We start from the raw sequence: 13,594 nt of genomic DNA on the forward strand, positions 1-13,594 counted from the left end.
GGGGGGAAGAGATATGAAATATTGGCCGTCAATAAGCAAGTTTTCTCTACTCTTACATGATACTTTTACCCAAAAACTCAGCGCGATAAGATCAGATAAGGTAAGATAGTATAAGATAGAATAAGATAGTATGAGACGGGATAAGGTAAGATAAGGTAAGAAAGTATAAGATAGAATAAGAATAAGTATAAGATAAGATAATATAGTATAAGATAAATTAGGGAAAGATCTGTAAACCTCCAATCTTAAAATAAAACCCTTAAAAAATTACCATACCTAACATTTAAGGAAAAAATAAATTAAAGAGTGGGAGGGGGGTGATTTTTGCAGAAAAGATAAACCTTAGAATTAAGTAGCTAATTCGATTTACCCTTCTAAAGATTCTTTTAATATTGAAGAAAAAATCCCACCTTTGTAATACTGAATGGTCCTGCTCCTTTCCCCCACTCCGTGATCTTATTAACGGCATGCTTCCCGTCCCCGGTCACGGTGATGGAGTACTTGATAATCCTGGAGTTACAGTATCCGTCGCTTACGAAGAACGTCTTTGCGTCCTTGCTGACGGCAACTGCTGTGGGTTTACAGTAATGGCTGAAAAATATAAGAATCGTTCATTCATTTTCAAAGAAAATCTAAGCTAAAAAATTAGTTCTTTCTTTTAACCAAGTCAAGATATATTGTAACTGATTTCAATACGTTAGGTCTATACCGTAGATTGTACAATATACAGCGCACAGAGTACAATGTACATCGAAAAATGTACAATCCAATGAAACATATATATATAAGTGCCAGTTTGATCCTCACCTATCATCTGATCCAGGTTGGAATCTGGTCCCCAGAGTCAGAAGAGGTTTATGATCTCCACCATACGGTGCAAACTTGAAAATCTGATGGAGAGCTACATCGGTCATCCAGATGTTGTTCTCCGAGTCCACAGTGATCATGTGGGGCAGGAAGAAGAGATCCTTCCCCCAGCTGTTGATGGTGTGCCCGGTCGAGTTTACCGTTACAACGGTGTCGAACGCGATCGGTAAATCCCGTTCCATTGCGTAAGTGTTGTCACTAAAAACAAGAGAAATGATTGTTTAACACTTCCCCCATGGTCACCCCTTCCCCGAATCATAAGCACTCTTCTACGAGAGTTGAAAATATTTAAAAAAAACTTTTTAACCAACGAATTTTAAGTAGCCAAATATCCCCATTAAAAAAACTTACTAGTTGAAAGTGTTTCCATTCCATGTTCTGTCTCCTCTATGAAATATGATCGCATTCCCGTAGATATCTATGGTTACCCCAGAGATCTGTCCTAGGCTGGTAGCTGTGGCTGTTGAAGGCCAGTTCGGGACAACAGAGAAATCAGATCCAGGTAAACTTTTCCCATCCCGACCTGAGGGCATCAGATTTTACGTCAAAATTTGGTTTTAGTAATTTTTACTTTTTCTATGCGGGCCAAAATAGGAATTTAATTGGACTGTTAGTGTAATTAGATTTTTTATTGATAATTTCTTAAATCAAAATAAAGATACATTAGATTTAGTTCAACTTGTTTAAGGCAGAAGACATTTTGAATACAATTGTATTCGAGCTATTGTAGCATCCACGCTTTTGAATTCCCGAACTCATGTTCAAAAGGATTTAACGATCTTATTCCTGTCTTGTTAAATATAATAGATAGAACACGAGCCTATTTCTAGAAACATCACATGCTCCGATGTATATTCTACAATGCACAACGTAGTATATACATATATGCATATTGCACATTCACACATCAAGTACAAGCTAACTACATATGTACATGCACAAATTAAGATAAGACAAGTGTCATAAAAAAAGACAATTTAGATTATTTTTATATTTCCAAGGTTTTCTAAGAAATATGTATCTGTATTGTAAAGGGTTATACATTTACAAAGCTAATCAAATTTTGTCTCGTGTTTTTGCCATTTTTTGGCGCTATGTCGAATACATAACAAAAATTAAAATAATAATTGCCATGTTTTTTTTTAAAGTGTACAACTACGTTTGTGTGATCATGCGATAATATACAATACATATATTTAATTATATTGTTTATCATGCAAAAACAATAAATAGAATCCTAATAATTGATGTACTTGTTGTAAAATATTAATTAGAAAAGGTAAAAGGGGTGGGGGCGGGATTATAAAATGAACCATGATTTTTAATGTTTCTGTAAACAATTAAAAACAAACTTATTTCAAACTTATTTCACAGTCCCCTAAATATTTTCTCAGTCTAAGGCTAAGCCGCCGAAGAGAACCAGGTTTACTGAGGTCTGTTTAGTACGCTTTTTATCAATTTATGTTTACAGAAATATTAGATCGACTAACACCTCCCATAAGGATAACAAATAACAGACAAAAAACATTAAGATCGTACGTAAAAAACTGAAAAGTTGAAAATTAATGAAATTATTTATCCTAATTTTACTACCGACTACCTTTCGGTTTCTTTTTCTTTTTACTTTTCTTCTCATCAGAAGGTTGAGTTGTGGTAGTCTCTTGAACCTGCTCGGGGTTAGTTTTAGAACTTGGATATTTAGACTCGGAGTCGGACGGGTAACCTTGTTTAACATTAGGATACTGTTGGTCTACAGGTATATACTGCTGTTGGGGCGGATATTGTTGTTGCGGCGGATACTGTTGTTGTGGCGGATACGGCTGTTGGTAGGGCTGTTGTGCGGCGGAGAATGGATCCAGGGCGGAGTAAGGTTGTCGGTCGGAGAACCCCGCCTGCGGAAGATTCTGGAGAAAGGTTTGAGGATAAACAGGGTTAGGTTGGTAAACAGGGTTCATAAATCCTCCGGCTACTGGTCCTCCGTAACCCTGACCTCCGATGGAGTTGTCGTAACCTCCATAGCCTCCCTGGCTATACCCTGTACCTCGGGCAGGACGGCGTTTGTTAGTAATATCTACTAGTTTCCATGCTAAAGAATGTATTAGTTTCCCACCACCGTTGTTAGTATATCCCCAAAATGCTGCGTGTCCGTTAGTAAAATGCAACCTTTGACCCTGATGCTCCAAATCCTTTCCCTTACCCAGAGCAACCTCTTCCAGGGCTGGGTTTGGAGGCAGAGGAACATCGTTTCCTGAACAAGAACGGAATATATTAAAATTCTTTATATTAATCTGCAACATCTGAGTTAAAGAGGTAAGGATATTATACAAAATTAACTTTTTGTTCTCAAACGCGCAATTGTGTTTTCAGGTCTCTGATCTCTGGAAGCTCCATCAAAAATTAACATTAAAAAACAGAACTTTTATATGCAATAAGTTAAACTAGAATTGATTACTGGCCTCGTTCTCCAATTTCTAAACCTTAAATCTTCACAACCTGAGTTCATCATTTTAAATTACATAAAAATCAAATCAAATAGATTTGTTGAAAGGTTGACATCCTCACGTGATTACAAAATCATATTTTTTCATCAGGAATTAAATCCTTTATGAACTGAACTGAACCCATATCCAGAAACATAAAGCACAGAGCGGATCCAGAATCAGGATCCATATCAGAATGGATTTGATCCAAAGCACTGCTGTTGCAGAAAATATTGAATAGTTGGAAAAATCTAAATCAGTTCTAATTTCTAAAAACCACTAAATGATTTCATTATTGTGAAAACATTACCGTCTGGAAGCATTCTGCTTAGTCGAGGATTCTGTTCGTCGAAACAAAGTTTGAAATCGTCCGTCTTGGAGAGAGAGTAGAACATAAGATATAGATTACACATCTCATCATCTCCGGTAGATCCTAATATCAGATTTAAATAAAACCACAGAGTAGATATTTGTGTTGAGCTAAGATTGCTTCTTGTCAAATTTACTTTCTTAACTATGGAACAGCGTTGAGAGGAAACCATTTATCATTGCAGATAGTTTTATACAATTGGACTTAACTTCAATCATAAAGTTATTAGCAACAGAACTATCAGGAAACATCCTTTAATATGTTATTGAATTTTTTATTGAGATATATTCTAATTTCAACCATTTGTGAAATAAATAAAGGATATTGTATAGATTTTCAATCTTTCCAAACCCTGGCTCAGCGGGAACGTGATCTTAAGTATTATCTATTGCAGATAAATTATATGAGATCCCAGGTTAGAACCGGAAGTTCTAAAAGTGTTGAGAAGAGGGCAATGGCTAATATGCCGAAGTAAGACGACCAAAGGCCGAATTTGAGCCGTGGCTTAAATTTGAGACACGGCTCAAATATGGTTGGTTCCACTTAAAATTGTATTAAATGTTTTAAAATTTAAGACTCCGCTCAATTAAAACCGGTTTTTGGCGGATTTGAGACGCGGCTCAAATTCATCAAATTCTGACTCAATGCCATGTCAGGTCTGTAGACTCAAAAAGATCCGTTATATTATCTGACTAATGCAGAAGATTACCATATTAAAAACAGAACACTTTAAATGTCGTCTTCTAACCCCGAAATCCATCAACTCTAGATAATAAATCTATTTTTTAGAAAAATGTTTGAAAACGTTGAATATAATATAATCTAACCTATCTTAACATTTTGATGATGCCCTGTCGTGTTATATGAGCACCTAGCAGCCAGAACCTCTCCAGGATTAATGATTTGTTCCTGAATATATAAACTTTTTTATCTATAATTATTATGCCCAACGAAAATCAATCATGACAATAGAAAAAATTACCATCAGGATCATTAATTGATCTTCAACAAGAAATATATAAAATTGTTGTCAATAAAAACATCATAAACATGGTTCCTTTTCAACAATTCCACAGAAAAACAAAAAATTCATTATGATTATTATTTTTTAAGTTTAAATGAATGATTGCATTTGCATGATTTTTTTGAGATACAGGTTGTATCCAGCGTGGGGGCTCTTGTGTCTCAGCCCCCACAAGACAGATTCCTGTGTACGCCCCTGATTACCTTAACAGGATAGAAAGCTTGCGGCCAGCGTGGATTTCCCTTGGCGACTAGACTCCAGGTTCTCTGAGCTTCGTTGTACATGTATCCACTGATCACGCTCCCGTAGGAGTGCGCATGTGCGCGGTATGCGAATATGTGCAGTGGGTTCTTAGCTTCAACCTGGAAATAAAAAAATTGGTAATTTCCATGACATCATTTTAAAGCCATTTCTTGCGACAAATTATTATTATTTTAACATACTTTACAATATTTTTTTTGAAAATTGTCAAAATATGGTCACTTTTTTTAATGGGCATATTTTCTTATCTTTACCAGCCATAAAGGTCAGTTAAGGTTCCATGAAAATGGAGCCCGATCTATTTAGACACGTCTACCTTAAGCTTTGACTTGAAACCTGAAACCCCAAAAAACAAGATAAGTATGTTTCCAAATCATAAATAAAAATAAACCTTGCAGTTAGCATCTCCATGAGTAGTCTCAGTATCTGCTGGTATATTCAGGTTACTCCGTCCTAGTAGAAATATTCCAGCAGTGTACTTAGGCTCCGTACTCGTAAACCGTAGGGTTAGCCCACTGTAGTCAGGATCAGACAAGGGTTTAGAGTAATGAACCTGGAAAAAGATTTTTTTTGCAAAAATTAAAACGTCTATTTATGAAGAAACAAATATCAAATTTAATGTGTTGTGTTATTTTAAAAAAAAATAAAAATAAAACTTTTTAATTTATGTAAAATGTTAATTAGGACAAAATATTGATTTATTCTTTTACTTAACATTATTTAATGTAAACTAATGTTTTCTTCTTTATTATGAAGTTTGTGTCCCCAAGAAAAAGTAAAATTAGGTTTAGTTCCAAATAATAATAATAATTACAGAGAATGGGCGAGGGAGAGGAGGAGGGAAGGGGGGTCTGGAAAATATATAACCCTGAATTACAAATTACCTGTAGAACCAGAGAATCCTCTTTGTCCAATGAGAATCCTACATCCACCGGCACCTCGGTAGGGTCAGCGTGTTTAGCCCACGCAAACAAAATCTTACTCTGATCCAGGCACATCTGATGATGCCGGCAGTCGTAGATCTCTCCTTCCATCTTAGGAGGATGCTCGCACTTGGAGAGAATCATGTGGTGGGCCCGGTTCCCGGAGACAATAGCGGAGAACTTGACAATCCAGAGTTTGTTCTTAGGATCAAGATCTTTCACCTTAACGGAGGTGCAGAGATACTCATCGTCCCCGGATGGGGTAGCTCCTGGAAAAAAGAAGAAAATGTGCCACAAGAAAACCAAACAAAATGGGGAGAAAACTGTGCAAAATTGTCTATACAAATGTGCAGAAATCTTGTGTAAAGTGAATTGAGAACCTGGCATTGTGAAGTTTAGGTCAGCCACCATCAGTGTATTTTCCTCCACCCCACCCTTCTTGTTGCTTCCACCTTTCTCAAGCTCCTCAGCGAACAGCTAAACAAAATCAGTTTTATCTTAAACAATAATTTTAAACATATCATTTACTGCTTTTCTTCCTAGTTTGCAAGGCTAAACTTTAATCAAAAGCACAATAAAAAACTTGAAACCTTTTCCTAAAATTAAAATTAAATGCTAAAAATACTAAGTATTTGTATCTCATTTTTTTTACGTTATTCCCTTGAAGTAACAATTAAGATAAAGAGATTAGATCTGAAAGCCCCCCCCCCCCCCTATGCGAGACCCTGACTGCCCACGGGGTAAAGCACAGAAAATAGACGAATTTCTGGGGACGACTAACATGATAAGCTAAAATAATTAAACCACAATTAAATTTGTATTTCCCCCCCTAAAGGAACATCCCCCGGGGTATAAAGTAAAACTGTACCTGTGAATAATTAATCTCTGATATCCCTGTATTAACACTACTATCCTTGGCCTTGTCCTCCCACACCTTGTTCTTAGGAGGGGCGACATCACTATCCGCAGGTAAGCCCCGGGTTATAAACTGACCGGCCTGCTCACCCCAGCACGCCAAGAAATCCCCGGACTTCCCCGGCTCCGTGAAGAACATGATGTACAGGTTACACATCTCGTCTCCGGCAGTGCTGCCGATATGGGTTTCACGATCCCGACCCGTACTGTTATATGTACACCTGTAATAGAAAAATAAATATAACTAAATCCGACATTTTTAGAAGTCTTTCGCAAAAGATCAATTTCTCAGACATGATAATCTGCGATGGTCCAGAGATTGGAAATTTTGTGTGGAAAATCGATCATCTTAAACGCTTGATCTCGATATCCAATGCATGGACACTTTTAAATTCGAGAATGAACGCTTCATCGCTCAATAATAGTTATCCCTGCAGGGGTATGACCACCACGGGGTATCGAAGAGAAGTCACATCAATCCTTTTGTCTGCATAGGATGGAGATCAAGGTTTGATCCCGAGATTCAAAAACCAAAAGTTCTGACTACAGATTTGATAACATTTTATGGCCTTGCTATGCAATTTTTCTGACTTTACTTCTACTAGATAATAATATAATAAACAATATATAACTGAACTACAAAACCATGAATATTTAAGATTCAAATCTTACAAATTGAATTACACAGTTCAGTAAAGGAGAAGGGTGGGGGGGGGGGGAATTATGAAATAACCCCTGGTAAATACAAAATTGTCAATTTCATTAGCCCCCCACCCCCGTAAAAAGAGAGTAGAAACTATAGTTACCTGACAGTAACCGTTTCTCCAGGTTTAACAGTCTGTACTGCCTGCATGGGATAGAAGGCTTGAGGCCACTGTGGATTCCCCTTGGCGATCTCCCTGTACTCATTCTTCTCCTCGTTGTACGCGTACCCGGAGATTACAGAACCAAGCGCATGCGCGTGCGTTCTAAATCAATTTTACTTTAGAAAATATTTAACTTCTTTCCACTATTTGGTTTTAAACACATATAAATTTTTAAATAGACATTAAGGCATAGTTAGGTTTTTATAAAGATAAGTAGCTTGTCGCATTGGTTGTTTTTAAAAGAAGAGTACAAACCTTGAAGCTTTGGTTTAAGTTTTAAATAAATAACTTCAAGGGATTGGTATGTTTTAAAATGAGAACTCTCCAGTCTTATCGCATTGGTTGTTTTTAGAATGTGGGTTTAAACTTTAAGGAAATGATAGGTTTTTAATAGAAAACAAACCAAGGAATTTGTCGGTTTTAAAGTCTATGAACCAAGAAGTTTGTTGATTTTCAAAAAGATGAGTCCATATACATTAGGAAGGTTGTAAAAGATAAATACATTTTTCAAATATGAGCAAATCTTTTGCCATTGGTTGGTTTAAGCAAGAATAGTCAAAACTTTTTGCCATTGGGTAAGTTTTAGATCTAGGTAGTATTTATATTTAAAGAATGGTCTAAACCTGAAAGCGAAGAGATGAAGAGGAACTTGAGCCGGAAGTTTACAGTTCCCATCCGCGTGGGTTACCTCTGTATTTCCGGGGATACTAATCAAAAGAAAATTTTATGAATAATTGAAAGGAATTAGGATTATCAATGATAATCGTAGTTTGAAGACGAGAAAGAGAAAATTCACTATTTATAATAATAATAATAATAAAAATTATAGTAGATCTGAAAGGGAACCCGACATATGACCCCCAGACCGCCTTTTGCGCGCAGCGCATCAACATGCAGCAAAGGGCCCGAATCCATCCAGGCTATCTGACAATTTTTAACGCTCATGAGCTAGTGGTACATCCCGGAGGCTGGCAGCTGACACCTTTCAGCGAATTGTGTACCCAGCAGTCACCTATTGTGCCCTTAAGGCTTAGTACTAGTCGTTCTGGTCAAAGTATGTAAAAATCGCAAATTGTACAATCACACACCTTGACAGAGATCCAAGACATTTTTTATATTTATTTTAAGATTAAGATTCAATTGGGTACTTTTGTGAACTATTATAAATCATAAAAATAGAGAGAATTTATTGCGAACAGAAACTGGTAACCTAATTCTGTGAATTTTCCATTACTCTTATTTTTTGTGTTTTATAAAAGTTTTAAGAAACTATTGTGAATTGTTGATGGCACTCCTGACGTTTAGATAATTACCTGACAGCTCCTGATCCGAGCAGAAGGATCCCAGCCTGATACCTAGCTGGAGTTGTCTGATAGGTTAAACTTAATCCTGTATTATCAGAATCCGGCAGGGGATGGGCGTAGTGCACCTAAATAATCAAACTTTTTTAGCCTAGGTTCAGCCAATTCGGTCCAGCCGTTTGGACAGCTATAACTGACATTATATATATATATATATAAATATATATGTATATATGAGCGAAGAGCTTAACTATTTAGATTATCAATCAATTCTTAAATATGTTATAAAGTAAACACTCAAGGTTTATTTAAAAACTAGCTTGGGAACCCAGCTTTGGCTGAAAACTTTAAAAAAACTCAACCTACTCCATTTAGAATCTTTAAACAAAGCTAAGAACATTTCCTTAGTTTTACCCAGTTCCCCAATCAAAATCTGAGGCAAATCAGTCACAAGTTATGAACAGAACAAACAAACAGAGATATCTACTTAAAATATAAAGATAATATTAATCAAATTAAATAATTTCTTAGCCTAAGAACGTTCTTGATAAAAGTGTTAAAAGTGAGAAAATCAATGATCTTAACTTATAAATAATTCTACTATATTATTATCATATTTATGATTTAACCTTAAAATGAAAATTTCAGAGTTTTGAACCCAAAGCATTCAAACTCCGAAAAATACATCCTAGGTGCTACTAACCTAGAGAACTAAATATTTCTTCTGTATTGGATTTATCATGAATCCAAAATCCTTGGGCAGTGTAGTAGGAGGAGCATTCTTAGAATCTACTAAGCTGGAGAACTAGATATTTCTTCTGTATTGGATTAATCATGAAACCAACATCCTTGGGTAGTGTGGTAGAGGAGCATTCTTAGATTCTACTACCCTGGAGAACTAGATAATTCTTCTGTATTGGATTAATCATGAAACCAACATCCTTGGGTAGTGTGGTAGAAGAAGCATTTTTAGATTCTACAAACCTGGAGAACTAAATATTTCTTCTGTATTGGATTTATCATGAAACCAACATCCTTGAGTAGTGTGGTAGGAGGAGCATTCTTAGAATCTACTAACCTGGAGAACTAAATATTTCTTCTGTATTGGATTTATCATAAAAACCAACAACCTTAGGCAGTGTGGTAGGAGGAGCATTCTTAAGATTCTACTAACCTGGAGAACTAAATATTTCTTCTGTATTGGATTAATCATGAAACCAACATCCTTGGGTAGTGTGGTAGAAGGAGCATTCTTAGAATCTACTAACCTGGAGAACTAGATATTTCTTCTGTATTGGATTTATCATGAATCCAACATCCTTGGGTAGTGTGGTAGGAGGAGCATTCTTAGCCCAGGCAAACATTATAGATGAAGCTCCCTTACACAACGAATGATGCATGCAGTCGTAAACCTTAAAACAAATAAGATAAAGGGACTCTAAGCGTAATTTCAAGTGCAACCTCACATGCGCGCAACGATGAAATGCCTGATTTAAGACGGTTCCCTTTAAAGCTTTGTCTGATCCAAGTATTAATTAAATAATACTTGGATCAGACAAAGACAAAATTAAAGTTGTGGGTTCTCAATAGAAGTGACTTGCGCATTTCTACTGCAGAAAAATATAAAGGAATTATTATAATTTAACACTTTTAAACTAATCAAACGACCATATCTTCCACATTATTGAACAGGCAAAGGTTTCATGGGTACAGTTGTGAATCGGGCATTGTCGAGGGAAAATCGAGAATATCGCTTACAGTTCCTTTAAATGAATGTTGTATCGTTTTACTGTGAGAATCGTTTATTATAATATTATTATTATAAAGATTTATTCACACACAAAGATATAAATACATATATAAATGGTGTAGTTTAAAGTTATTTACATAAATTTTTTTAAATACAGGTTTCCAAAAGAAGAGAGAAAAATATGCAAAATTATGCACAAATAGACAACATTGATCATTACTCATTACATAACATTTATCTTCAGTTATTACGTAATCATCAAATTCTTCAACATATACATTATTCGTTCTTGTATTTAAAAGTTCTTGTAAAACCGAAACTTTCCATGCATGGTCCAATGGGACGTCAAAATATTTCATTTGTTTCTTAACTAACATTTTACTAAGGTTTACATTACAATCATTTGCAATAGAAAATAAATTTCTGCCAAGAACTGTGCATTTTTGCATTAATTAGAAAGAAATCTAATGCAAAGCTTAGAACTTGCTTCAATAGTCTCATAGAAAGACACACATCTGCTAGCTAACATAGCTTTTACATATAAACATTGTGAAATACTTTCAATCAAGTACCTATGCGTATCTCTAGGTATATTAAAAAGAATTCTAATTGCAGTATCACTTGAGTATTATTTTACTATCGTGGTTCATTTTTATTAACGTTTTATCATTTCAACTCGTGCTGGGTTCATTACAATCAATCAATCAATATTTATTTCAAATAATTTAAAACAAATAAAATTTTTATTAGCGTTATATCATATCAACTCGTGTAGGGTTCATTACAATCAATTAATCAATATATATTTTAAATAATTTAAAACAAATCAAATTTTTATTAACGTTATATCATATCAATTCGTGTAGGGTTCATTACAATCAATCAATCAATATATATTTCAAATAATTTAAAACAAATCAAATTTTTATTAACGTTATATCATTTCGACTCGTGCACTCATTACAATCAACTAATCAATTTATATTATTAATAATTTAAAACAAATCAAATCCTATATCAAAAACCATCTAAATATTTCAAACATGCTTACAGTTCCTGGCTCCTGTAGAGGTTCACTACAAGCGTACAGTAGCATATGATGAGCCCTGCTAGCATCTGCTTTAGGTATAAATCCTAAAATCAAGATATTTAACAAAATGGATGCTTGAACTAAATTATTTACCAACACGCATTCCAAGGAATAACTTTTCCTTGCAAATTCACCATTCAGCAAGGGTGTGAATATTTTACAAGAATCTAGAATGACATAAAGACAGGAAATGTTTTTTTTTAAGATTTGGGAGGAAAACACCAAAAAATACTTCATTTAGCAATAATTATCATTATCATTATCAAAATGGTTTTATTTAGGTTGAGAGAATTGAGAAAATCTTCCCAATGCCTTGGTACGAAGAATTTTCAAATGATATTTTTCAAGCAAAAATTTCTCTCGACCCTAATGAAAGTTTTGAGTAAAAAGGGTAATGAAAGCCTTATCTTTCTTGTCCAAGGTTAAAAAGAGAAATGGCAATAATAAATTTATTTTCCTTATATTAAGTTCAAAGCAGTATACCGACCTGCTATAAGTGTGTTACCGTTTTTAAAAAACTTAAATAAAACTTCCAAGATATGAAAAATGACTTCAGATAAAGTCTGTTTTGATAAACTTTGCAATATTTTTATTCTAAAAAAAACGATAAAAAACGATTTTAAAAACCATTGTTTTAACACGATCGTTTTTTATCGTTTTTTTTTCTAGCGTCAGAAAAGCAACTGTTGAGCATACATAATTTGGAAAACAGTTGCTAAAACACACTATGGACAATTTTGGCCCTAAAAAAATAACGATAAAAACGAACTAACTAAATGCACATCCCTACCTGTTACATATAAAGAATCTTGTATTCCGGTCATCTCTGTCACCTCAAACGCGGAGCAGAGATAACTATCATCAACCTCCGGCCTAATACAACAGGTTTGTTATCAGTTCGGTTCAGTTACTTAGAAATAGAATAGAAGCGGTTTTGGCATTGGTTCCGATTTGGTTGATTTTGGTTCTATTCGGTTGTTTTCAGTTAGTCAAGGTCGACTTGGTTGTCTTTGGTTCTGATTAGATCGAAATCTCTATACGGAAACACCAGATGGAGTACCGCTCGTTTAAAATTTTGATTTAATAGTTCATCCTCATTATTTAGCGCGAACACTCCCTATTAAAAAGTTTTCCTACCTTGCGCCTGGCATAATCAAGTCAATTGTGTTATCTAGAGAATTATGGGCGGAGCTAGGTTCCCCCGCCCCTGCTAACCCAACCAGGCAGAACAAAAGTGCAAACATTCTAAACAAATATTTTAAATCAAGAAATTATCACTGTAGGATAATATTTTACTTAATATTTTACTTGAGTTGAGTAGCATAACATCCCAATAAAGTGTATAGTAGTAAACAGTTCCGAGTCGTATAATAAAGCGGTAAAACAAATTACCTTTTTGGTTCTAAATTCCAATGTTCATGACATTGTCTAAATAATCTGTAAATATAAGAAGTTTAAAACATAAGGTTTAAAATAAATTAATATAAAATAAAATAATTCTGTCTGTCACAAGTGGTAAATATAAATATATAAAATAAAAATGTAGGATCACAGCCTATGCTGAAAATAGCTAGATTCTTTAAAATAGTAGATACGGAGCTTTAGTTCCAGTATTGGGATTAGTCCGGAGCTATAGTTCCAGTATTGAGATTAGTCCGGAGCTATAGTTCCAGTATTAGGATTAGTCCGGAGCTATAGTTCCAGTATTGGGATTAGTCCGGAGCTATAGTTCCAGTATTGGGATTAG

At 34.9% G+C, this 13,594-nt stretch overlaps 1 protein-coding gene across 1 annotated transcript in view; it reads right to left on the bottom strand.

The window, feature by feature from the left end:
• LOC111695161 (peptidyl-glycine alpha-amidating monooxygenase B) overlaps positions 1-13,533 on the bottom strand; it is an 18,673-nt gene extending 5,140 nt beyond the window's left edge. Inside the window, exons 1-19 of the mRNA XM_023464376.1 lie at positions 13,240-13,533; positions 12,985-13,092; positions 12,638-12,720; positions 11,809-11,891; positions 10,276-10,419; positions 9,020-9,135; positions 8,330-8,413; positions 7,647-7,808; positions 6,794-7,061; positions 6,306-6,402; positions 5,887-6,194; positions 5,394-5,555; positions 4,945-5,103; positions 4,545-4,626; positions 3,658-3,780; positions 3,065-3,115; positions 1,219-1,390; positions 808-1,065; positions 411-591 (exon numbers count right to left, since the gene is read on the bottom strand). Of these exons, the coding sequence (XP_023320144.1) occupies positions 411-591; positions 808-1,065; positions 1,219-1,390; positions 3,065-3,115; positions 3,658-3,780; positions 4,545-4,626; positions 4,945-5,103; positions 5,394-5,555; positions 5,887-6,194; positions 6,306-6,402; positions 6,794-7,061; positions 7,647-7,808; positions 8,330-8,413; positions 9,020-9,135; positions 10,276-10,419; positions 11,809-11,891; positions 12,638-12,720; positions 12,985-13,091 (2,640 nt within the window). The 5' untranslated portion in view covers position 13,092; positions 13,240-13,533. The remainder of the gene's footprint in view (positions 1-410; positions 592-807; positions 1,066-1,218; positions 1,391-3,064; positions 3,116-3,657; positions 3,781-4,544; positions 4,627-4,944; positions 5,104-5,393; positions 5,556-5,886; positions 6,195-6,305; positions 6,403-6,793; positions 7,062-7,646; positions 7,809-8,329; positions 8,414-9,019; positions 9,136-10,275; positions 10,420-11,808; positions 11,892-12,637; positions 12,721-12,984; positions 13,093-13,239) is intronic.
• Between the last annotated feature and the right edge of the window lie 61 nt (positions 13,534-13,594).

Source organism: Eurytemora carolleeae, unplaced genomic scaffold (assembly GCF_000591075.1).
Source record: "Eurytemora carolleeae unplaced genomic scaffold, Eaff_2.0 scaffold217, whole genome shotgun sequence".
In the NCBI taxonomy this organism is placed as follows: domain Eukaryota; kingdom Metazoa; phylum Arthropoda; class Copepoda; order Calanoida; family Temoridae; genus Eurytemora; species Eurytemora carolleeae.